Source organism: Echeneis naucrates, chromosome 16 (assembly GCF_900963305.1).
Source record: "Echeneis naucrates chromosome 16, fEcheNa1.1, whole genome shotgun sequence".
Taxonomy (NCBI): domain Eukaryota; kingdom Metazoa; phylum Chordata; class Actinopteri; order Carangiformes; family Echeneidae; genus Echeneis; species Echeneis naucrates.
Window position 1 is genome coordinate 6752587 of NC_042526.1, and position 26480 is coordinate 6779066.

The 26480-nt window shown below is 44.6% G+C and overlaps 1 protein-coding gene across 3 annotated transcripts in view; it reads left to right on the top strand.

The window, feature by feature from the left end:
- dusp8a (dual specificity phosphatase 8a) overlaps positions 1 to 19810 on the top strand; it is a 38256-nt gene extending 18446 nt beyond the window's left edge. For 2 of the 3 annotated variants that reach the window (XM_029523133.1, XM_029523134.1), the window contains exons 4-7: positions 17064 to 17230; positions 17370 to 17529; positions 17853 to 17976; positions 18288 to 19810. In XM_029523133.1, the coding sequence (XP_029378993.1) occupies positions 17064 to 17230; positions 17370 to 17529; positions 17853 to 17976; positions 18288 to 19527 (1691 nt within the window). In that variant the 3' untranslated portion in view covers positions 19528 to 19810. Of the gene's footprint in view, positions 1 to 10948; positions 11561 to 17063; positions 17231 to 17369; positions 17530 to 17852; positions 17977 to 18287 lie in introns of those variants that run through there. The other variant, XM_029523135.1, reaches the window with a different exon arrangement.
- The last annotated feature ends 6670 nt before the right edge of the window (positions 19811 to 26480 follow it).

Consider the following 26480-nt stretch of genomic DNA (forward strand, 5'->3'; position numbering starts at 1 on the left):
GAAAATTATCAAGATAATGATAATGGCTGATGCGTTCACAAAATGTAATTCAGATAGATATAGACATCAGTGCATAACTTTTTGCATTCACACTAAAAAGTTGCCAAATGAAGTCTCTTAAACTAATTATTAATTTAATCAACCTTTCCTTTTTAAAAGTTTTACTTATGCAGTGTTGTCCCAGATGCTCACATCTGGAAATACTTACAGCTCAGAAACACTTGTGGAAAGAACAAACTTTACAGTTGTCTTTGGATTTCTCTTTTTGTTTTGTTTTTTCTTTCTTAATTCTCAGTTTGACTGTCATCTCTTTTAGAGAAGTAAAAACATAAACCTTAGTAATAAATATGCAGGCTGTATTGTTGTTTTTGTTCATCACTAAAGTAGGACACACTTTTATTTCTCATAGGTAAGCATCCTGAGTCCCACGCTGTCAACCTGCAGCTCAATGCAAAGGTACACAGGAAAAGACATGATGATGACAGGCTGATGAGAGGTATTAGCAGAAGAAAGGTGCCGCTCTCTTTGCCCGCTCCCTCTGTCTCTCACACACTCAAAATGCATACAGGAGCTGCTGTGCACCCCCAGGGCTTTGATGAGATCAGGTTAGGGTGTGACTGAGCAGGCAGAGGTACAAAGGTCAATTCAGTTATATGTCATTCTTCTGTGCTGTTATACAACAGGGTGCCGCCTACCGTGTGTGTGTGTGTGTGTGTGTGTGTGTGAGTGTGTGTGTGCATGTATGTGTGAGTGTGTGTGCATCAGACAGAAGCTGAAGAGGTGAGGTAATTGTGGGAGGCCAAATCTCACAATGCAGCCGTTCAGAGACATTCCAATGAGCTGCATAAGGAGCTCTGTTTGTGTCCGTGTGTGTTTGTGTGTATGCATGTTTTTGTGTGTCAGTGTGCATGTCTGAATGAATATGTGCATATGAAGTAGCGAGTGCATGCAAATGAGATAATGTTTGAGTGCATGTATGGGAAAAAGAAAAAAGACAAAGTAAAATGAGGAGAGCTATTGAGGAGATGAGGTAATACTCTTCTTTTCATTCTGAATGTGTGTGTGTGTGTGTGTGTGTGTGTGTGTGTGTGTGTGTGTGTGTGTGTGTGTGTGTGTGTGTGTGTGTGTGTGTGTGTGCGCGTGCGCACAAGTGCTCAATAGGCTACCTTTTATTCATGTGTTTGCGCATTTGTGTCAATTTGTGTGTGTGTGGTCTAAGGCCCTGTTCAGACCTGAAACCTCTGGCTCAGATGATCCAATAACAAATGGACAGCTCTGTGTACAGGTGTCAACATACCCTAATGAGGTCACCCAGGGATGAACCAAGCCTTATAGCTCACTCAGAAAGTCTTGCTTTATGGTGTTTCCTCTTTGTGGAGCCGTGTAGGAAGTCACTACAACTTACACACTTGTGTATGGACACCTGCAGACTAAGAACTGGTGTAAGATTGTATTCACTGATTAATCAGTGATTCTTATGTGATCAGAAACTGTAGAACACTTTTTGTTGCTTTTGCTGAACTTTTTAACTTAAATCTCCTCTGTGTGTTTGATCCATAAAGGTGCTGCCAACGACACTATCTCAATTCCCTTTGAATTTAGACATGAGCATAAATTCAATTGTGGCTGTTTATGCAGTCAGGTTGGCATAATCAGTCAAGCTTTGAGAACAATGTATGAGTGACATGTGGCATTTATTTCCTTAATTCCTCTGTCTCCAGGTGTGTTATGATTAGCCACAGAACAGGTCAGAGAGCTTGTACATTAATTGAAGTTGTGTGCCAGAGCTTCATGGTCAATCTTCCTCCATCCGTCTTTCATCACTCTACCATCTATTTCTCCTGCATGTTTTGACCTCCTAACCTGCCTTTCCTGCCCTCCCTGCCCCTTTTCCCTCCGCTGCTCCCCCATCTGACCTCTCTCTCTCCTCTTGCACTATGAGGAGCTCCAGCAGATCAATGATTTCATTGAGAATGAGCCAGTGGTGCCATTAGGAGGTGAGCTCACCTTCCCCAGGGAGATCTGACACATTATTCTCAATGACCTCGCCTTCCTGTCCATCACTCCTTCAACCCCTTTACCCCCTCCAACCCCAACCACACCAATTTCTTCCTCTCCTTCCCTCTCTGCACCCCCCGCCCCCCATCTCTTCTGTTTCACGGTGCTGAGAACAGAGCTCTATTTTTAGGCCCAGACTCCTGTGGTCGTCACATCTGGCGCCAGTGGCCTCAGTGCTCTCACCCTGGCTTGTAGATACACAAACACACACACAGCCCCACCCCAGCCAGCACCGAGGGAGCACAAAGGTCAAAGAAAACGGCCTGCAAAAATATCTATGACATCACCTCTCTGCTCTCAAAAGTCACTGCAGACTCTGAGAAACCTGGGAACTGCACAGTGACATAATGCACTGTTTTCTGCAAATAGTCACTCTGAAGGTATGTAATAAGTTCCCCTTTTGGCCTGACACCTTGATGAGGTATGGTGCAATTGCTTAACTTGCACACACATACACTCTGGCAGTGAGGCAAGCAAATGCATGCAGATATGGACAGACTCACACACAAACACGCATAATATGATAACAGAGCCCAGAAAAGGCCTGCACTAAGGTGAATTTTATGTAACAATGTTCTGTTTTTGCCAGCACGCTCACCCCCTCCCCCATCTGTCTCATTAGCCTCACATGATGAGCTTGATGTCATTTTCCCCTTCTTTCCCTCAAAACCAGAGAACAAAAACAGGCCAGCATGAGTGTGTGAGTGCATATTTGTGTGTGTTTCTTTTCAAAGTATGGTGTGTGTGTTTATGTGAGCTGTTGCCAAATGTTTCCACCATGATGTGAGCTTACTTCTCTGCTTGCCTCCTACTCCTCTTCCCTTTCCCCTCTATCACTGAGTCCCTTGCTAACTCTAAGTGGCCGCACACACACACACACACACAAAGAAGTAGAACACAGTCTTACATACATACTGTAGAATGCAGAGGAGGAGAACTATATTTCGAGACAAATGTGAACATTCCCAGTAGTGTGGATGAAGATTAAAGCTCAAGTATATACAACACACCAAGCAGGAACCCACCGTAACATCAGTTTCTGGTTTGTAAACTGCTGTTTTGGAGCCTCAAGTTTGTAAATTGGCTGTTGCTATGTTAGTTTTTTGAAACCAGAAGAAACCATATTTAGAGGAGGGGGGTCTGACCTGACCTGTACTTTTTCCAGCAAGTCGCTGTGTGTGTGGTACAATATGTCAGTCACAGAGTACCCACGCCTTAAAGCATACCCTTCTTTATCGTTCTTATTGTATTGTAATTTCTTCTAAATGGGACCATAATGGGACCATAATTTTGAAAATGAACATACGGTTATGGATAGGCTACTTGAAATTAGCCATTAAAATACTAAACTCATTAGGAAAACAATTACTGAGGTAATACATCAATCTAGAACCAGTGCCATTATCTCATAGGGTTGCCCCAATAATAATTAGATAGAAAGCAGGCTTACCTCCATTGGCTTTACCTTTCAGCACCACTGTCTACATCCACTTGAGATGTCAAACTTTATCAAAAATTAAGTGTCCAAAAATCAGCCCTTATATTTAAAAACAATGAAGTCTTAGTTATGTTGCATAGTTCCCTGAAAATGTTATGGGACACTTTTACAATCTCACAGTTAATAGCAACTAAACAGCTAAAGAAATGAAATAACTTTGAAATGCCAACAATATAATTCAGAATGATTTACTTTGTTTTAGGAAGCAAAAAATGTGTTCTGTGAAGCAATTTAGGAGTAGACCCTAGATTTTAATAATCTTACAGGATACACATGCACTATGACCTTTTCTTCCAGGATGCATGTGTGTTATAATAAGTACAGTACATGACATGGAGAAATCCTTTTGGTGCTCGTACTTGTGTGTCCTGGATACTTCAGCCACAGGTATTTAAGCTGCTTTGTGTATACAGTCCATTCACAGTACATACCTTCCTTCCCACTACATTTGAAATATATCTTGAGGCCTTGTGATGATCTCAGCCCAGCCCTGTCATGCATTCATCCAGCATGGAATAAAAATAGTTTGTTTAAACTGTAACCTAGGCAGTGTCAACACACCAGGTCAACAGGAGCTGAAGCTGAGCAGCGTGCTCACCCAGGCTCACAATTTTGTTTCTTTGTGCTGCAATGCCTTCAGCACCTCATAACTCAAACTTCACCGTGAATTTGGGCCAAGAGCCTGGTAGTTTGGTTGCTGCGCCATCATTTACCGCAGTAGCATTTATCTTGATGGCTCTGACACACATGTGGAGTGGAAATTTCCAAACCTAGAAGAAAGGGGAAAGGGGTAGCTAACAATTATGCTAGTTTATCCTACTCAAAGCTGGCCTGCATCCACCAGATTCCATTCATGCTCGGACTGCCCACTGCCACTCCTGTCATACCGTCATTCCCTTGAACAATGGTGGATTCCTGTTTATCGCTGTTGTCTTTGATGTACTTTATCTCTGGTATGCTGTAGCACGGCTTCCTTATTTACCTATTTGTTTAATTTTGGTTGTTTGCTTTTTTTATATATCAGATTAAACTGCGGCACGTCAATTTGTATGAGGTTGTATTTGTTGGCAGCCATTTGATGTGTGTTATGGTATGAGAAAATCCATCTTAATTGCTAATTATTTTCCAAAAAAAGACGAGAAGGATTTTCTTTTCCAGCCTCTCTGGCTGGGCGGTGAACTAGTTGCCATCAGTAGAGCAGAAACTGTTAATCCTCAGTGGTTTAACACTTTTCCTGGTATGTACACAGACGTGTAGCAGAAGTAACCTATTACTGTAAATATACGCTGACCACACGCAGACCTTTAGGCCGAATCTCTGGGACGATCGCTGCTTCCTGATAAAGATGAGAGATATTTCCATCGCTGCAGCAACAAGCTACTTTTGGCTTTCCACGCAGACCCGAGGCCCCAGATTGAGAAGTGCAGCAGTTTGCGATCATTCCCCGTCCCCCTGAGAATGTCCCTTCTTCACACACAAATAAAACCACACTCACAGAGTCTCATACACAAGCATAGATGAAGGCAGCCAAGGGGGGCCACTTCCCCTTCTGTTGTGTAATTATTTCCTTTTTCTGATAAAGTGACATTGAGCCTCTCTGAAGTGAACGAGGGAGACGCCTGTCTCAGCATGTATGTATAAAAATACATGTATTTTATTTTTAAAGTGCCTGTAATTAAGACAAAAAGGGCCCAGAAGTACTCTATCCAGCTTCAAAATTCATATAAAAACATCATGAAGGTATTGGCTCGGAAACAGCTTGCCCAGTTCCTCTTGCAGCATCACGTCATTCCTTCTCTATTGTTCCTCTGCTGCTGTCGGAGTGATGTCACTGTCGGGTTGTGGATGTGACACATTCACACAGACAAACACATGCAAATGCACACATACACTGTAATAGCAGGAAAGCCAGGCCTTACCGCCAGTGTTGCGATAGCTGCTGTCACCAAGTGCTGTATACGCCCAAATACAATCCCAAGAGTGTAACGCCTTACTTCTGCAGTACGTCTATGTCTGACAGGATACAACTGAAAGACTGAAAGTTTAGTAAAGTGTCATAAAGAGAAATAGGACGGTGGAAAAACCAACTCACATTTTTTGCACATTTCATGCTCTAAATCGTGTTATGACTCATGTTACATGTGCTGATGAGATAATAGTTACTGTGTCAAAGAATATTTGAAGAAGCTGATTATTTTGCACGAGCGCAGACAGACACCCAGGTCCTGTCTGAGACTGAGCCAATTGTCAGACAGGTAGACAACACTGCGCCAGACAGTAAAGAGTGTTCACTGTGTGTGCAATGTTGGTAACAGATGGCATGGCATTCAGCACTGTCCTGAGGAAAGTGTGTCTGTCGGCCTGCCTGCTGTGCTGATAGGAGCTCATTAACATTGAAATGATCTGAGACCTGCCTGTCAATCCACCCATTGCAGCGGTACAAGCTCATTAAAAACACGCCGCTCGGCTGTCAGCTCCTCTCTGACAGAGTAAACGCCATTATTATACCCCGTTATGTTTGTCAGACTGCCCAACATCCAAGAGGCTGTGAGGGAGGAGAGGTGTATTTTCAGTGTGTAACTGTCTTCAAGTATGACAAATCTGGTGAATCCCAGCTCAAGCCATTAGCATTCAGAATGAAATAACCATCCGCTGCGCTCAGTAGAACCTGTGTAGACAAACTCATCTCTGGGGAAATCAGACGAGAGCAGACTGTGCACTTATTCTTGTTACACACATTATTCATAGTTTCATTCCTTACCACAAACCATACACATGGTTCCTGCGCACACAGTATTTATCCTTTATTACACAAACACACACACATGCATTTCTCAAATATTTACAACCTCAGAAAAAAAGCTGTGAGCTGTCTCAGTCCGGGCTAAAATTAACATTCAGTTTATATGCTCACACCGAAATGTGTAGACTTTACATATGCATGCAGACACACTGGCCCATGTTTGCAGTGGCCGGCAGAATATCATATAAAACCTTTTGTCTCCACAGACACATACACATCAACACACATACACACGCACATGCACACACACATACACCCACCCGCACACTGCTGAACATTTCCAACTGGGATTTTTAAGTAGTTCATCTGGTTTATGAGGTCCCGTCTGGTCTTGAAAGCCCCCCTTGGTGTGTTTGATAGCTCATGCTCTTCTCTCCTGCCTGTGTGTGCGTCTTTTGTGTCTTCGTACATGTGCTTGAGCGAGTCTATGTATTTCTGAGTATAATCTAATTTCTTGCCAGCGAGACAGATTTAGTTTTGCAGTAGCCCCAAGTGCTGAGCTCCTGCAGGGGTTAAGTTATTTGGAGGGCAGGGGGTCTGCAGCGTAACTGATGAAAGCAAGGCTCCCTTCAGGCTGCACAGATAAAGACCAAACTATCTCATGCGAGAATACAACACATGACACAAGTAGTGCATCAGTGGTGCTTTAAATCGCATATCCTTCCCTCCTGTCTGATCTTTATGTGTAAGAAAGCACTTCCCTCTGTGTTGCTCTGGTTTCTTCTTCACCTTCACCAACTCTGCACTATATGTCAAAGATCTTGTTACCTGTCTGGAAATTGAAGATACATCTGAGGAAGGAATCAATCAACTATTGGTTTTCAATACTGAGCCATACCTTCTCCTCTCCGCACTGTCCCTTTGTGATATAACCACACCAATTCAGTTTCCATTGCCCTATAGATTAAGAAAGACCCTCCTCTCCTCATTAGCACCCCCACCATATCTACCTCTCCCCTTCATCCCCCAATCTCAACTGCTCCATCCCTCCATCTATCCTCCCCTTTCTCTCCCCTTGTGACTACCTCACCCCCCAGGCATGGCAGCTGCGTTCTCCTGTGGGCATTACATCATTCCAAGAGCAGCCTTGTTACTGATCCCCTGACAACCAGCACTATCAACACACACACACACATATAGACCAGTGTGCACTGACACATATGTTTGTGTTTACCCATATTGGTGTAAATAAGTGTTTACCAGTTCCTTAAAACCTGGAGCGATGGCCCTGATATCTTCATCACACCCAATGCTCATCCTCCTCACAAATGCTTATGCCACACGGACGCACGCACACAGAGATTAACTAACACACATTAACTCGCAGGCTTCATCACCCTAACCTGCCCTATCCGGAGAATGACGTCTCTCTTTCCCGTGATATCCTGACAGATGATCTTCGGTATAGGATGACACTCCTGTTGCTGCCTGTCTCAATGGGGAGGGAAGTGGGGATGGGGCCTGATGAAATACATTATGTGAAAAAGATTTATTTTATGATGCAAGTGCAAAGTTAAGCAGGAGAACTTACATGTATTAAATATTTATCTTATTAATGTTGTCCTTAAATAAATATTGTTTGCATTATTTATAGTAAAAAAGGAACCATAAATGTGACACCTGTGCTGGTGCCTCAGCGCCTCAGTGAAGTGGGGAAAAGTGTCTCACTCAACTATTGAGAAAATGTTTGATCAAGTTTATTGCAGTAAAATAAAATTTAAAATAATCAGCCAGTAACTTTATTTGAATTATTTATTTAAGATCTGTTTACTGTGAGTTTGTTACATATAAAACAGATCATTAGTAAATATTGTGTGTAGAAAGTTATAGACCTATAGTTTAAGGAAGAGCTTAAATGTGATGTGTGATATGTACATTCATTCAGACATTTCTATGACAAGTTCTCAAACAGAAAACTATATGCGCAACAGTCTTGACAGGAGTTTGAATCCTTCTCCAGATATCTGATGCAGATTTGATTAATGTTAATGTATGGATAGGTAGATAGATAGTCTATCTTCCATTAATTGATTTATCATATAAAGGCCTTTAATTTCGTCGCTTGTACATGAGTGACCTTGTTGTTGTTTGCATCATTCACAAAACAGCTTGTTCGGAGCAGCTGCTCTATGTTGTTCTGGTCTCCAAGGCCCTTTTGGCCTTTCCACACCTTCTCTCTTTATGCTTCACACCACTATCTCATACTCATCTCCACTTCTCCCCCAGTCTGTTTTGGCTGGTCTCTATGTGTGTGTATGTAAACTGTGTGTTGTCCCAGTAACAAGCCCAGTACCATAAAAGCACACTCTAAATCTTAGACATGTCAGAGGAGGGGGGTGCCCGGGGTGACAGTCCCACCTATTTCTGTCGCAGCGAGGCGCACATGTGCGGCCAATAAAGTCCTATCTCATTTATAATATTTTGGCTCTAATCTGTTAATTAACGCACATACTATTCTTAGCCTTGATACCCTGTTGAGGGCTTGGGGGAGGGGGGCGGGGGCATAAAGGGAATGGGGACAGGGTATTTGCTTTAGCTCAAAAGATTTCGACCATTAAAACAACCGCCAGCAGCTACTTTGTTTTGTTGCTGTTGGCTTTCAGCGCTGTGGCTTTGCAGGTGTTAGGAAGGCCTGTGTTTTAAAGCTGCTTTATGGCTTTCAGCCACATACAGAACAACCAAACCCATCGTCAGTGATTGAAGTGTAGTGACCCCAGTTGACCACTGTGGAGTGCCACACCTGCTCCAAGCAGCTGTAGATGAGGTACAAACTGTGTGTGTGCGTGCGTGCATGCTTGTGTATGTGTTTGCTCATGGTTTGACCTTTATTTTTTTTTTTTCTCGTACAAAGCAAATCAGCGTGACCTGTTTCTTCTCACTCCTTCACTCAGTCGCCTGTAGTTGGGTGACGTAAAAATGTTTTCAACTGTCTGTGATCATTCAGGGGCCTACAGTGGCAACATTAGGTCAGTCAGACATCTTGTATAAGCTTATTTGCCTTATTTATTTATTTATTTCTGGAGCAGGGCTCACTGTGCAATGACTTGATTTATTTGATTTGACCTGGTTTGAATGTCATCAGTGCACCGTGATGTCTCAACCTCAAACTCAGCAGACATTCATCACTCAGACAGGAGATCATACTGGCCTGCTCATGGTGGAAATATTTCAGCAATGTAACCACATTTAGCTCTGAATTAAGAGCTAAATGTGTCAATCTCAGAAATTAATTGGCATAGCATAGCAACTAAAACAATCCCCATGTTAAGACTGGGTAAAGACCAGAGTACTTTATTGAAATTTGCTAACAATTTAACAAATATACGCATTGAAATGAATTCAGTCCTATACCCTCAAGGCAAATTTTGCATTGGAGTCTTTAAATTGTATTTAAAGCAGCCATACTTGCATAATGATTAGTTAATGTTCAGTTATCATTCAGTCTGCTCCAGCAGTTGTGTTAATGTTAAGTCCAGTGCAGCTTTGTTTCCATAGCTTGACTTGTGGCCTACGTGTTTGCAATTCCATAGTAAAGTACCAGGAGTCTGTGGCCTGTCAAACGCATGATGGCTGCAGAACCACAAGCTTGTTTGGTCTTCTCATCATCTTTAGTCTTCCCTTCTACTTTTGTCTGTTCTCATTTCTTTTCTTTTTTTTTTCCTCCCCCTTAGTTTGACTGTCCTTCTCTCTTAACGGGGAGAACACGGAGTCCAAACATGGTTGTGTTAGACATGAACCAGCACAGGAAACATGGTGAAGTCGCACGCATTTTCTCGCCTTCCGGGACAAATCAGTTTTCAACGCTCTGACACGTCTTAATCTGCCCCTGTTGCCAGTGTAATGTGCTTATGGGCTGCAGTACATATAAGGCAATCCAACTGATATATCTGACTAGCTTCTGCTCGCTGATGCAATGGATACCTTTTTTGAAAGATGTGCAATTTGAAGAATGACAAAATCTGATGAAGGTATTATGATGAGATGTGATATTATTACCTATTTGAAAAGCAAAATTCTGTCTCGCGTAGCTCATCATTATTTTTATTGCCTTTTAACAGTGAAGCTCACAGACTCAGAAAAATGCAAACATACTAAGAGGCATGTTCTCGCCATCACAAATCTCTTTTTATAAGCCAAGCATTTCACTTCTCTGCAATTAACATCAAAGAGACGAGTCGGTCTTGCAGCAGCATGTATGTATCTGTTAAACAGCCTGATAGCTGTGTTTTAGCCTCCATCCTCCCCTGATAGAGCCCTGCTTCACAGCTAGGCCCCTGAGGTGGCTGCATATTTGTTGGGTGAGTAAGGAATGTGGTTGCATGCCTTAGACATTAGCTATGACAGAGCACTGGCTCCACAAGAGAGGGAGGGTGTAAGGGAGGTAGCAAAGGGGGAGGAGGGAGGGAGGGAGGGAGGGCAGATTCTGAGCTCACAGCAAAGTGAGCTCATTCACCCCCAGAGCTCGGAGAGAGTGTAGCTCCGTCATCCTCTTTGCAAAGAGAGATAGAGAGAGAGAGAGGGAGAGAGAGCGAGAGAGCGAGCGGGAGAGCAGGGAGGAGGGAGGGAGAGGGAGGAGTGTAAACCAGCCACTGAGCAAATGAGAGACGGGGAGAGTGAAGCAGCACAACAATAGTGGGCTACTCTTCTGGCTGTGGACTCACAGAGACAGAGAGAGCTCAGAGACACACACAGACGCTCTGTAAAGCAGCTGCAGGGACATTACAGCTGGCAATAGAGGCAATACAAGAAACTCACTTTCGTTTTTTTTGCTCTTGCTCTCTCTGTGGCGACCATTCTTCACAAAACCACAGAATTTCTAAATATTGACACAGGAGCGTTTAGGAATTTATGTGGAGATTGCATGGGATTTTGCTCATAGGTGGACTTAAGGAGTTTGTCCATAGACCTTTTTGAAGTAGTTTTCCTCATACTTTGTTAGAGGGACCCTGACTGGACACTGGCACAGCTGACCAGAGAGGACTTGTCCAACTTGGGATTCTCACACTCAGACTCTGGGCTCACTTCTGTCAGAACGTATCCATCTGTGTGTATGTGTGCGTGAGACAAGACTGTATTCCGGGGGATGCCTCTGGATGTGGTGATTGCCCCAGTGGAGGACTGTTTTTGGCCGGACCTGCAGGACACAGACATGAGGCTGAAGATCAGAGTCCGCCGAATGAAGGAGGGGAGAGAGCTCCGAGGTGTGTATCCACCTGGACACAGAAGAGAAGTGATGTGTGTGTGTGTGTGTGCGCGTGTGTGTGTGCGTGGGTGTATCTGTGAAGATAACCTAATGAGTATGAAAAAATATATTTCTGTAGAACATGTTGAGGATGTAAAACAGAGGTCACAGGCCCATCATACAGAGTGGAAGTGGAAAGATGATTTAAAATGATGGAAGTGGGGGATGAAAGCAAATGAGAGTGTGCTTGTTGGGGATTTGGCTGTGATACAGCATGCATACAGTGCTGTTGAATACTGGTATAAAAGATGTGAAGAAGGGGAAAGTCCCCAATAACGAGTTGTGCTCTGCAGATGGGTACAAAGGCACAGTGGGCTCTCAGGTATTAAGGTATTCCAGTCCAGACATGCTGCAAATGAAAGGTAGATGTGAAGTGAATTTTAAGGACGTGTACTGGATCAATAGTGAGATTTACTGCCGCAACAGCCTAAGACAATACATCACAAGGGCCCAGCCAAAGCCACTAATTGTTTTCCCACCTTTTTTGTCTATGCAGTTAATGTGTTTAGAGAGACAGAAGAGGAAAGAGAAGGATTAAGAGGATGACATCATGAAAATGAGAAGCAATCAAAAGGAAAGAGAGGAGAGAAAAAAAAGAGCTCGGGGGGTGAGAGCTGTGACCCGCGGTATGACATAGTGTTCATGCTCTCTCAGCCTGTGGTCATTGAGATGTAAAACTATCACAAAGGCTCTTTATCTTTCTCTTTCTTCTTCTCTGCTCATGGCTTTTCTCTCTCTCTTCTGCTCCCTCTCTCTGCAGAATGACATCTTATGGAGATTACATTATCAATATGTGTGCATTGTGAACTGCAAGTATTTTAAGTAACACCTTTTTCACACAGAATGATGAGGCAATGCAAAGCAATTGAGCTGTAGACAAATCCTTTACGTGCAAAATATCAACCCAGCCATTCAATGATTAAAATGTTAATTTGCTGGTGTTGGAGGATATGAGTGAGAGGTTTGTATGTAAATTTAGATATGCATATCAGTAGGTCACTTTAAAGCAGTGAACATAGCAGCTATCCACACCTGCCACACTTGACACTGTTTCTGTGTGTGTGTGTGTGTGTGTGTGTGCATGCACGTACGCATGCAGTTCATATCTATACAGCCAGGCTTTGCTGTGTTAGCTTTCTGTGTTAGCTCACAGAAAGCTATCGAAAAAATATCACACATTGAGCATTGGCAGATGAAAATAGAACACTGTATGTCACTGCTTATTTTGAAATAGATCAGTGAATGCAGGCTAAATTAAAGGAGAGTTTATAGCCCTATATTGCAATAACATAGTACTGCTGAAACAGCAATTGATCAAAGTGACATATTCCCACTATCTGCCCAGGAAGATAGTGTGCGAGGAACAATAAACAGTTTAACCATGAGCACAGGGTGGCATGTTAATCATACAGTTGTTCCCGCCCGTCATCAATTTGTGTGAAGAGAAATGACCTCATCGCACTAGTTCATCTGTGGGCTGTCAATCTGCACATTTCTGACAGATGTAGCCCACTCTATCCCCTAAAACAGACACACTCTCATTGCATCTCCAGGCTGCAGCACAGCCTTTGTGAAGCTGAGTGGGACATGTGTGCAATGATGTCATGTTGGAGGGGGGGTGTCCACATTGAGATGCTAATGTCCCCTCATAGAAGAGGGGACAGCTGGAGGGGCACAGAGGATGGCGTCATGTCTCCCCTGATATGAACCACAGAGGAGAAGGATGTTGGGAGGGGTGTGGGGTAGTCATTCAGGCAGATCAATGCCTCCAGGCTGTGGAGAGTTGCGTGTGTGTGTGTACATCTGTGTCCTGTATGGGTGTGTGTGTGTCCTCTCCATTAACAGATGAGTTAAAAAGGACAACTGCAGGCTACACAGAGACTGAAACACAGGCGCAGGCAGGCGGGCGGGGTGGGGGGGTGGGGGCTTTTATTGATGAGGGAGTCAATTGTACCAACAGCAGTGACGTAAGAGCAGAGCTCCTATTAACCATAACAGCCAGGCAGGTGTTGTGTGTCTCTGCTCGTCTGGTCAATATCTCTGGGATCCCACTTCCATTCATCTCTCAGGTTCCTGCATTGATTCACCCAGCAGCTTCAAGAAGCCTGAATTTGATCCAAAAATCTTGTGGTATACACACTTTCATTTCTTTTGGATGATCACCAATGAATATTAAGCTGGTTGAAGGAAATGATTGATGAGAAGAGAGACCGCTGCTCACTACCAGCAAACAAAGGAGGCCTGAGTGCTCGGCTCTAACAGAGAGAGAGAGGAAAATAAGCAGTTGCATAAGTGATGAAGTGGGCAGAGGAAAACGGAAAAAGGAAGTCACCGCTGGCTAGCTTCGCTGCTGGCGACACAGTGCCCTCTTTTCCCGGTTATGCGTTTTCTTTCTACCCAAACTTTTTTTTTTTTTTTTTTTGAAAGAGCATGTGGTGTTCAGAATTGCATTAGTCACCTCCTGTCCAAGTACATTTTCCAGAAGTCAAAGATACATGACGTAGCACAGTGCAAAAGGTGATGTAGTTGCTCAAAAATAGAAGTTTGAATAGTATTTCTGTGTGGCACAAGATCGTGATTTCAGTGCGATGGTTTTTCTCATGAGAACTTTGTTCTTGCAGTCAGGTTAGATCTGTGGTGTACAATTCAGCTTGTGTTTCTTTTTTTAGGTCAGGTAGTTTTTGTAATTTGTAAAGACGATATATTGAGTTGAACACAGCCACATGTTTGTCTGCTGATTATCTTGCTGTGCTGAAGGTGAACTCATCTCTCCCAGTTGACTTTCTGATGTCATCGTTGTGGACAGCTGGGCTGGTGTGTGTCACAGGGTATTTTCAGTGACCTCAGTGTGAATGTACAGTCTGTTTATGTGTGCTCTTTGTGTACTGAGATTGGAATGGACGGATGTGTCATCATTTTCTTTTGGAGAATGTGAGGCCATGTCTCTTTGGCTTATTTGGTTTTCACTCTGTGTGTGCGTGCGTGGGTGTCAGTGCATTCATGTGCCCTTTGGACGCTCAGTGTGCGCGAATTATTCCATCTTGACAACACTCAGGGACACGATGAGCCAACTGTCATCAACATCACTGCCCTTCCTCTTCATCATGACAACCTTAAGTAGAGTGAGGTCAGGTGATGAGGTGACAAAAACATGCTATCTCCTGTGTGACTAACGTCCATTAGTGCTGGCTGTCCAAAGCTTTGACTACACAGAAGGTGTTTGTAATTGTGTTGACGTAATGTCACTGTAATGTAATAGCTCTTAAAAAGCCAGGCAGACACACTCAGTCCAGCTCGCTTATCTCTGACTTCAATCTCCCTTCGTGCCAGTAACCCCTTACTCACTCTCCCAGTCACACACTGGCGCGCTAGTCTTCCTGCCATTTTACTATTTATTTAACACACGATAAGGTCAGCTACAGTAATCATGTTTATAATTATTAATCCAGATGGACTCAAGATTTAAGTATATTTTTAGGACAGTATTTTCATTCATGCCTTCACTTCCTTTCATACACACAAATACACTTTCTCCCCAGTGTTAAACACACACATAAACACTGTCTCAGCTATGGAACATCCTGTCGTCTGTCCTTCTAACAACTCTCTAACAATGTCCTCACATAGAAAGGGAAATGGTTGAAGTGTGACGTGAGTGCTTTCCTGTTGATTTAACTGTCTCCAGGAACATACTGCTTCCTCACGCAGATACAGTATATGCCTGTGGCAGAGGTTATATGTAGCGCCATTTATTTTCTTTGTGTGTGTGTGTGTGTGTGTGTGTGCAGACTCTGTACCAGCAGCCTGGGAATGGAGAAACCAGGAAGTTGCCCCTCAAACAACGAGCCTTCCTCCCTCTGTTTTGTCAATTAGTGACACTGTTGCACAGCCCAACAGATCACTAGAAAGAGCGTCTGGTGGAGAATTCTAGTGCTTGCAGCATCTAAAACCAAACTGTGACCTACTGTCTGTCTGTTTAGTCTACATTATAAAGGCCAAAAAGGTCAGAATAAAGAGTTCGGCTTGCAGCTATGCCTCAGCCTCCCTTCTTTGCATGAAGCTTAACCTCTTGTATCGTGTAAGTTATCTGATCGTTCTTTCTGCCTCCATCCATCGTTCCCTCCACTCCACCCCCCATGTGGAGCGCTGATGTCATTTCTCCACTGGTTGCCATTAATAGCTGGAAACAGACAGGCCTTCTTCACTTTGCTCTTAAAGAGACAGTGCAACCAGAATAGCACTGGGTCATGAGTGTGCATCCAGCCTCAGAGGTTGTGATGTTGTGTAATTGCTCCAGATACAAAAGCTGTTGTCTTCTGACCATTTGCACAACCCAAATTTTTTGTAGGTTTTTATTTTTTATCCTAAAGCTCATATTTGTTGATTGCACGGCCCCTGGTGCTGACACTGAGTGCTGTGTGTGTAGTGCAGCTGGGTGTGTACAACGGAAGGCAATGTCCTGCCTGCACAGTGCTGTGTGTGCTACTTTAGAGCAGTGATGTCATGTCTCACTCTCACTCTGTGACCATGTGTGTGTTTGCACACATTAGTCCCAGATTGGGTCAGGCAGGGCTGAACCTAGATTAGGTTCTAATCTCCTTTCTGGGGCTCAGGGTTTCCTTGAAGCCCTTCCCTCCCTGCGCTACACTCTTCAGCGAGGTCATTACCCACTCCTCAAAACTCACACCCACCTCACCCCTGTCACCCCGTGTTGGCCCCCACCCTGTAGTTATACAACCACTGTACTGCAGAGTAACGATGAGTATGGGTATGCAATGGATGAGCGCATGTGTTTTTGTGTGTGTTGGGTGAACAGAGAATTACTGACAGTGAGAGTGAATATGGGGCATATGTTGACTGCAAGATTATGTGATCATGTCATCAGATTGTGTCGTGGAGTGTATCATCTTGTCCATATGTGTGTGTGCATATGCAATTCCATGCATGTGTGATGTGTGATGTGCGGTTGTCAGGGGGATGTTAGTGGGCCTCTGTCCTGGCCCTGCACCTGTGGCCTCTCTCATTCCCCCAGCCTGACGCAATGCACTGCTACAGGACATGAGCTCATGCAGGAAACAGAGACACACACACACACACACACACACACACACACTTTACACATATGCCAAAAGTGGAGCCGCCTACCTCTTAAAGGGCCAGATGCACACATTCCTGGCCGCCCAGTGTTTAACCTAACACTCACACAGAAGCTAAGAGAGCCTCTTTTTTTGCTCCTGTTGCACTAAGCAGGACCCAGACATTGTAGCCCACATTTAGTCCTGAAAGTCAATGGAGTGTCTGTCTGCTCTGCTAATGGCGGTGCAACTTTTTTTTTTTTTTTTTTTCCTTCCCAGAGCCCTTGATGAGCTCATGCAAGTGTTTGCAAAGTATGTTGTGCAACAGCTATGTGGAAAACCATTAGTGTACCTAACCCCCTCTCCCCTTCTGTACTTTCTCTGTAGGAGGTTTTGCTGCTTTCTCCTCTTGTTTCCCCGGTCTGTGTGAAGGGAAGCCTGCCACTGCTCTACCCATGAGCTTGTCCCAGCCATGTTTGCCTGTGGCTAACATAGGGCCTACTCGCATCCTGCCACACCTCTATTTGGGCTCACAGAAGGATGTCCTCAACAAGGTAGAATTTGTTTTTGTATCCTTATATTCATTTCATCATTTCATTCAGAGAATGAAAAACGTTGTTGAAAAAAAAACTGTTTTTTTGTTACCTGGCAACAAAACATGACATTAAACCCTTGTTATCACCACATCTACAGGATCTGATGGCCCAAAATGGTATCACCTACGTGCTGAATGCCAGCAACACCTGCCCCAAGCCAGACTTCATCAGTGAGAGTCACTTCATGCGCATCCCAGTAAATGACAACTACTGCGAGAAATTGCTTCCCTGGCTGGACAAAACTAATGAATTTATAGGTAAGAGGAGGGTCCTTACCAGGAAAAATTTCATCTCATTATTTGTGTTAAAGAATGCCATGATATTCAATATGGTATATCCACACACTGTCATAGTTCCTAAACGTTCACGTGCAGATAGAACAAAAGCATCAGGTATAACACATCCGCTTAGATGACCCCCCCCTCCCAGCATGTTCTTCCAGAAAATGTCAGTTTGCTTTCAAAAGACGCTGATTGTCTCGAGAGACTATGCTGAAGATGAGACCTGTCAGTGATCTGCAGTGTTGTGTGGATTTGAGTATAGTTGTGTGTATTCATATTGGTTTGTTCTCCCCCAACAGACAAAGCTAAGGTGTCAAACTGCAGAGTCATTGTGCACTGTCTGGCTGGAATCTCGCGTTCAGCAACCATCGCTATTGCATACATCATGAAGACAATGGGCTTGTCATCAGACGATGCCTACAGGTATGTTTGCACCTCTTATCCACCACCAGCTGAGCTAAGGTGTCAGCCCCAATAAAAAGGCAACTTACTGTTGACAGAAATGTTAGACGATTTTTCTCAACCCCCACCCCTGCAGTCATGAGAAATGGAATTGTTAGATAGTTGCCCGGGAACAGAGCTTGTACAAAAGGCTTTGATTTGCCTGAACTGGCCTACGCATTGTGTCTCAGTAAAATATAGTTCATTTGGAGTAGTTCTGCCCTCAAAATATTTGCCATCTCATATTTCATTGGAGACATTTTAATAACACAATCTTTCTTTCCTCGTCACAGGTTTGTAAAGGACCGAAGACCGTCCATATCCCCCAACTTTAACTTCCTTGGTCAGCTGCTGGAGTTTGAGAAGGGTCTGCGACTACTCCAAGCTTTAACTTCAACCTCTGATGACACCAACATCAAGCAAAACTCAGAGGTTAATGGAGTCAGCACAGGTTTCGAGATGAACGGTCACCACAGCAACTATGACTCATCTGTGTCAGAGCCACGCATCCCACCAGAACCCAAGCTACCGTCACCAACCTCCCTCCAGCAAGGCTTTAATGGCCTGCACCTCTCCGCTGAGAGGATCATGGATACTAACCGTCTCAAACGCTCCTTCTCCCTGGACATTAAGTCTGTCTACTCCCCCAACGGTCCCCGCTGCCCCGGCCTGGCACCCACACACTCTGAAGACGTCCCCAAGCTGTGCAAGCTTGACAGTCCAGGAGCAGGAACCTCCAATGGTGTCTGCTCCCCGTCTCCCGTCCTAGATAGCCCCAGCTCCTCTGATTCACCATTCCCCTCACCAGGCAGCGGGGGCAGCATCGGAGGTTTGGGGCTCGGAGGAAGTGAAGGAGTCCATCGGTCGAGTTCTTCGTCATCCAGACCCAGAAGAAAACCCAAGCACAGCTCCAGCACTTCACCAGTCCACTCCCAACCACACCAACCTCCACAGTCCCTCAGCTTATCACTGGACCACAAAAGCCCCAGTCTGGACGATAACTTAAAGGGCTCCCTGCTCCTTTCGCTACCCTCCCTGCCCACTGTCGGGTCCGGGGCAATGTGGACCAAACACAGAGACACTGTCCAGGCCACCACTCCTGTCACACCCGTCACCCCGACTACTGATGCTCCATGGCACTTTGGGGCAGAGGAGGGCGGTGAGAGAGAGATGGAGCTTGGAGGAGGAGGGGGTGGAGGAGGAGAAGAGTCGTCTGTGAGGTTTGGGAGCAGCTCGGCGTATGTGGCGTTTGGGTGCAGTGAAGGTGTGCGATTACGAGAGAAATCCCAACGGGAGAAGCCCTCCCCTCCACAGACGCAGAGAGACCACCGGGACTCTACATCATCATCCACAGTGTCCATGTCCAGTAGCTCGAACAACAGCGGGCCTCCATCAGACAAGCAGTTCAAGCGACGCAGCTGTCAGATGGAGTTTGAGGAGGGCATCTCTGAGACACGGTCCCGGGAAGAACTGGGGAAGATTGGGAAGCAGTCGAGCTTCTCTGGAAGCATGGAGATTATCGAGGTATCCTGACACATAATGGATATGATAAGAGTTGTCCCTTGGGGACAAAAATGGACCTATTTAGAGGGATTTCAAGAAGAGGGCATATGAGAAGGAGCAGAAGAGGGTTTTTTTGTGTGCCCTCACAGACAGACAGTGTTAAAGACTCCAACTGAGAGAAGGACAAATGCATAAAAAAACAGAGAGTTAATGTGAAATGGTTAGCATGCGAACTAGCATTCGCACGTAGAGAGACAGAGCCTGAGATGTGGTGCTTAACAGACCATAACCATCCTGAACTCTCATATGAATCTGAAGAAAAGTCGGGGGTGGATGGGGTATTGGGGGGGGGGGGCGGGGGGACTATATTGTTGGTACTGAAACTTAATGTTTGTGAGCTCTGTGACAGATAAAAAGGAATGACCCAGTGCAAGTTGCATCCTTATTATAGAGTTCGGACAAAAACTGCTCGCCTGTGGTCAAAAGTAGTGCGCTTCATCGGGTGTATAGCTTGTAATTTGAACCAAGCCCTATGTTTCCTCCCGAAGCTTCACCCCAGTGTCAGAAAGCCTCAGAACCTCGCACGGCAAAGCCCCCCCACCCACCCCTCCTTTTCCAGCCACTCTGCCTCGCTACCGACTGCTTTGCAACATCACCATCAACAACAATAACAGACTCCTTAACAGCAGCGTCTCCTCGCATCACTCACAGCACAAGGCAGAGAGATCCCAAGGACTTGATCTAAAGGCGGTACTGCATCCAAACAATGAAGGATCCTCAGCGTTCATGAAAACAATTTGAGTTGAAGACTCTAAGTGACAGGCAGTCTGCCTCCACCCCCTCACCCCCACCCCTCGAAAGCACAGTGTGTCTTTCCTGACTCTGGCTCCCTTGTTTTCAGTGTTAAGAGCATGATGGGACTGAGGTTTCTGGACAGTGATATGGGTTCATTTGAGTAGTCCATCAGCTCCTTTATAGAACCCCCCCCCCCCCACCCAACCGCTCCCAGTCACCACCCGTGGTCACCACTGAGCATGCACCAGAAAGGCTGGCTAAAGGCAGACAAATACTATATATACAATATGAATATATATAGCAATTTTAATGGACTTCTAATGGACTTTTTTGTTCAGTTATAGTTTTAATTTATTGTACTGGTTCATTCTGGTAATGAGAAATAATATAATGTTTTGTGGATTTCTTTCTTTTTTGTTGAATTATTATTATTATTATTATTATTTGCTGTATGGTATTTATGAACACACACTCGTACAAATACACAACATTCAACAAATTCAGCAAGCAATATGTGCTGTTCCTTCTTTGGGGAGAGTGATGTATGACTTTGAAATGCACTTTTCTGCTTTCTGCTAAACAATTTTAGTTTCCATCCACAACCTGGCAACATGAAGCTCAAAATGCCAAGTGCAGAGTTGTGATGATGCAAATATAGAGCCTCTGTTTGGCAGTAGGAGGATGGCAAAGACATCCTTTGAGTGAGATCCATCACAGCAGGCTCTCTGTTCTGGACCCTCTGCAGTGTGAACTCATAGATTTATCACCATTGAGGGCTCAAGCGTTGACTACACAGACTGTTTTAGAACAGAAGCCACACAATCTTTGATCACTCATATACAGCTAAACATTTTCTGCCAGATTCACGAGGGCTTGCATAGCGACAACAACTGTATGCAAACATGCACACACACTCTTTCACAATGAGATTTAAAGACTTGCCTCTCCGAGCCAGCACCAGTACATCAGTCATCATCACAACATGTCCCACCAAAGCTGAAACCAACACACACACACACACATTCTGTATGCACTTATACTTATTTTCACACACGTAAAGCATAGGCCGTACACACACCCTTTTGTTCATTCTCAGGGGATCTTTCAGTGAGCCAAGCCCGGCACAGGGTACACAGCTGCTGGTACATCAGCACAATGCATGTCCGTAAAGCTCCCTGCTTTTTCTGCTACTCTTTATTTTTTTATTTCTTTTTTTTTTTTTTTCCAAAGCTTTGATTTAAAAAAAAACAAACAAACAAACAAACAAAAAAAAAACTGAATAACAAAATGAGAAAGGAAAAAAAGAGGCTCTTCATATTCTGAGGTGAGAGAAATTAAAACTTTGCTCTCCTGGTGCGAGACGGTTATTTATTATAAAATGTGTTCGTTTTTCCTTTCACCTTTGATTAGCTTTTCTCTCTGCCGATCTATGACATTTGACCTTGTGCTGCTGCAGCTACAGTAAGTTCAGATAGATTCCTATGTTTTCCCCGAGGCTCAAGTAACCTCCTCACCTCACTGTCATCCCTATATTTTTAAGAAATGTTAGAATTATTTATGACATGTAACAGAGAAGATGCAGGCTGTCCCATTTGCTAAAATTGTTGTTATTGAATTATTATTATTATTATTATTTTGTGTAAATAGGAACACATCTAAGAACACTGATTCATTTAGATGAGTTTTTAAAAGAAAATCCAGATACCTTAGGCTGCTTGATGCAAAAATACCTCAGGTTCTATTGAAAGGCTTTTCCTTCCCCTGTACATGTTTTGTGAAAATGAGACAAAAATACAGACATGACAAAATACAAACTCCTCTCTGCTTCCTCTTCTTTTTCTTGTGTGCTTGCATGGGGACCGAACGTGGATCAGAAGGGAATTCCAGCCAACATATAACAACATCCAGAGTCCTGGAGTCTCGCTATTGATTTTGTGTTTAACAAACTCCACTTTGGCCACACAACACGGCTTTATAGATTTTTTTTTTTTTTTTTTCCCCCCACCCACATGCTGGCAGTGCCACATGCTTCCTTATGCTGATGGGCTGGTGAATAATTTAATAGGGGAGATGTGTTCAAATTTACTTTGAAGAAAGTCACACCCATTTATTCAGGAAATTTACAGCAATTTATTTCGTATGATGGAAGATCATGGAGTTCAAATGTACAAACAAAGCCTTGCATTCAAAATCAAAGTTAAGTTTTCTTTTTTTTGTGGAGGTGGGTGGGGGCAGAGAAAAGCTAACGTTCAGGGGAGATGACGGGAAGAGTATTTGTGAAAAGAAAAGGGAAGTATCCTTTTAAACCATTAAACCACACCTCTAAAGAACGTTACCCTGTTGTTCCATGTCTTCTCTCAGATTGACTCATTATCCCTCCACTTCCTCTTCTTTCTCCCAGAACACACACACACAGGTTTCCCTGCTCCGCCTCTTCCTTATCTGAGCTCGTCTGTGGGCACCACGGCGAGCAGGCGGCTGGTGAGGGTGCAGTGTTTGCCAATGATGTGATGTGTTTGAACAGCGTTTACCTTCAGGGGATGAGACAACAAGATGAGGTTGGAGTGTGTGTGTGTCTGTGTGTGTGAGAGAGAAACAGAAAGACAAAGAGAGGTATTTGCCCCCAGAGGTTACAGAGTACACCGATGGTACAATAAAACAGCGGTCCAATTCAGCAGGGGGCCAATTCATCCAGTCCCCCTCAATGGGGGATTGACTGCAGACAGTTTTGGTTTCATGATGTCATGGTGGAATTTCTCCTCACACAATCAAACAACATCTCTCCGCAAACAAAGCATCGCTCCCGAAGCTCCACCTTTTGGTTTCATCCAGTCACAACACTTAGTGTGCTGTCCAGGGGCTGACGGGTGAGTATAGAAAACACACACACGCACACACACACACACAAAACCAGAAGGCCCTCAGGCTTTTTTGCAGGGAGCACAATACTGCCTTAATGAGCATTTCACTGAGTCCAATAGGAGACAGGCAGAGGTAATGGCATTACCAGCGGCTCCAGCTGAGTCGCTCTGCTTTTCATGTGTGCGTCTTTATTTTATGGCCATCAAGGGAATTCCTCCTGACAAGGGCATACACAGTAAATCCCACTTTCTCCCTTTCATTCCCTCCATAATGAACCGCCTGCACCACATGCTGTGTGTATTTATCACCTGGATCATAACAGATAATCCCACCACAATATGCTTCCTCTGTATATGTATGCAATGTGTGTGCGTGTCCTTTTCAAGGTGCCCTCAGCTTGTGTTATAACGATCTGCATCTCGGGTAACCTGCCCATCCACAGTCTCCGCTCCACTGTGCCGTGCTGAAGTCTGCATTTACGCTAAGGTTTCCTGTTGCCAATGTACTTTACTCCTGCAAAAAGGCTTCTAAACATTTTTATTTATACCTTAAACACGGGAACGTCATGATCTGTGTCGAAACGGGAGCTATGTTTGTGTCTGAAGGGTATTTTCATGCAGGAAAATGAGTTTGTGATGGAAATGTAGATGCATTCTGTGCAAGTTTCGGCACAAATTACTGCATTTCCAGAAAAGTGGTGGAACAAAAGAGAGCAGCTGCTGTGCGTTGATCTTGGCATACATGTGAAACGCACAAGTCAGCATGAGTTGTCTGGTAAATACACTCCAAGAATTTGGTGATCGTGGCAGTGAGTGGCAGAGGTGATTTATTGTAGACAGTAAGTGCACAAATGACCCTCAACCCAAGAATAACCTGGACATTAGAGCGCATATAAATTTACATTAAAGACAAAGCCAAATGGTTTTCCACATGCACTCATTCTTTAAAATATTCTCTCTGGGACTGAAGCCGGCTAAAAAATATCCCTTATAGATTTTTTGATGATGAAGCCTCCTGCAGGTTTTTCCCCCCACCCATTCATTTCTCTTTTACTTTATCACACTTAATGTCCATGTTTGTACTGTATGCGCTGTCTTGTAGCTGCCGCTCGTCTGTTTGTGTCTGTGAGTGTGAATTTGTGTACACATGTATGAATGGCCACTGAATGCTCATAAATTGAACAGATTCTCAGTCACATTTTGCGCGCTGCCGAATGTGTGAGCATGCATGTGTGAGTGTGTATCCTCCCTCTCATGGTGAATGATGGCTACCAGACACATCTCTGCCGAGGGGCGGCCTGGCGCCTGGTCCCAGGCCTTCTATATGGAAACAGTTAGGAAGCTTTACGTCAGCAGGCTGCGGCGCTCTTCACTTTTCCACTCGCGCACACCAAATTTTGAACAGAACATGCCTACTTTCTCTTCCTCTCTTTCTTCTCTCTGTGTTCCGCCTTTTCACACACTTTCTAATCATTATGCACGTTCACTGCTCGAAAGTTGCGTCAGCGCAGCATTCCACACTTTTCCACGCGTCACCAATGATGACCGACTCCAAACAGCATTTCTTGCCCTTTTTTTTTCCATGGAAAACTCTTGTCCTTATGTAACCCTGAAGTCTGGCAGCCTGCTCTTCCTACTATTTCTCCCTGCCTGTCTCCCCTCTCCCTAACCTCCCTCATGTCCCCATCCATCTCTCATGCAAGCGGGCAAAAAGTTGAACCCTGCGGGCTGAAAGGCCAGGCAGCCTGTGGTTCCCCCCCCCACCCCGATCATATGTGTCCAATATTCTCTTCCTCGTGCTGTCATAAGCAAATTCATGACCTTCTTCATGAATCGCAGCTCGCCGCAGGGAAATGAACTAAATAAATGGACGCAGGGAGACCATTAGTGAAGTAACAGGCACAAGCATGTGTTCGTTTGTGTGAGGCCTGCGGTGACGAGGAATCCCTGGCTGGCTCCGAGGCGCAGCAGGTCTCAGGTAATCCAGTTTAATGCAGTTAGTGTTGTCATGGCCACCTGTGTGTTGCACACCGCAGCGTTATAGCAGGACGAGAGGGGGTGTCTAGACTGGCAAATCACTGGAAAACAAAGAAAAGGTTGCGTGGGTCATGTTGTGCTGTCTGGAGCTTTTGACACGAACGACGAGAAGAATCAGAGAAATGGGTCGTTGCAGCAATTAGAGTTCCACCTACCTGTTTCCATTTAACCACAGGGACACGTTAGGTATAATTCCCTCAAAGTAGCACCCAGAGAGCACCCAGTCATTGTGATTGCTCAGGCAGGTGTTGCATAACTGACTGCTGCCACCTACTGCTGGCTCCTAGTCAAACTCTGAAGCTCCCAACGTCCCCTGTCAGGAAGGTGAGCGGCGATCGATGCTTTTGTTCCACGAGTCGAGCCAGCAGTAGATTGAGTGCGCATCAGTCGTCAGGTTTCACTTAGTTTTCAGGAATGAAACGTAATGAATGGGCAGAAAAAAAAGTGTGTTTTCACTTCCTCTCTCACTGCATATGAGGGAGACACAGCCTCTTCACTGTCAGGGAGTGTATGCTTTGTGTGTCCAAAGTGCTGACTGAAGCAGCTGTTGGTGCTGACGTCTGTCGCTGTCTTTCTAATGGTGGAACAAACTCTCTCTCAGTGTCAGCCCCATCAGCAGTCTCTGCTCGGATCCAAACCTCATGACTGCTTAAACATCCTCACTCTCTCTCTCTCTCACACACACACACACACATGCACACTGCCCCTGCAACACAGCAATTCATAACGCCAAGCAGTGCATATCCTATATCTCAGCGTCTGCACCTCCAAAAACCACATCCCACAATCGCAGACCACCAGTGAAGAACTGTGCTTCAGGTGGATGTGGCACCGCTGACACAAGGTCAGACACCGACCCAGCAGACTTCCAACCATAATCACAGGTCTGATGGTGACACACATGCAAGTGTTAATAATTTCCCCTCAGGTTGCCGCCACAGTTTCTCCTGTTTAATACTTTTCTGTGTCGTGCTGCTTTAAATTGAAGGTCATCCAATGGTCAGCTGTGAGCTTTTCCAACCCTCCTGTAGGATGCCATACTTGACACTTTGAATACGCAGCATCCATATGAATTTTCTACAGTGAAGTATCTTTTTGCTGTCTTTATATGTTCTGTACGTCATAAATAAACCGCTATAATTCCTCCCAAAGGGCTCATCCGGGAGACTGAAACCCGTTTGCACTGCCAGCACTCTTTGTGGACGATCGGTGCAGCACACACAGAAACATGTTGACTTATAAGCTGAAGCAGACTGCTGCTGCTGACACACAGTGTCTGTGGCTGCTTCT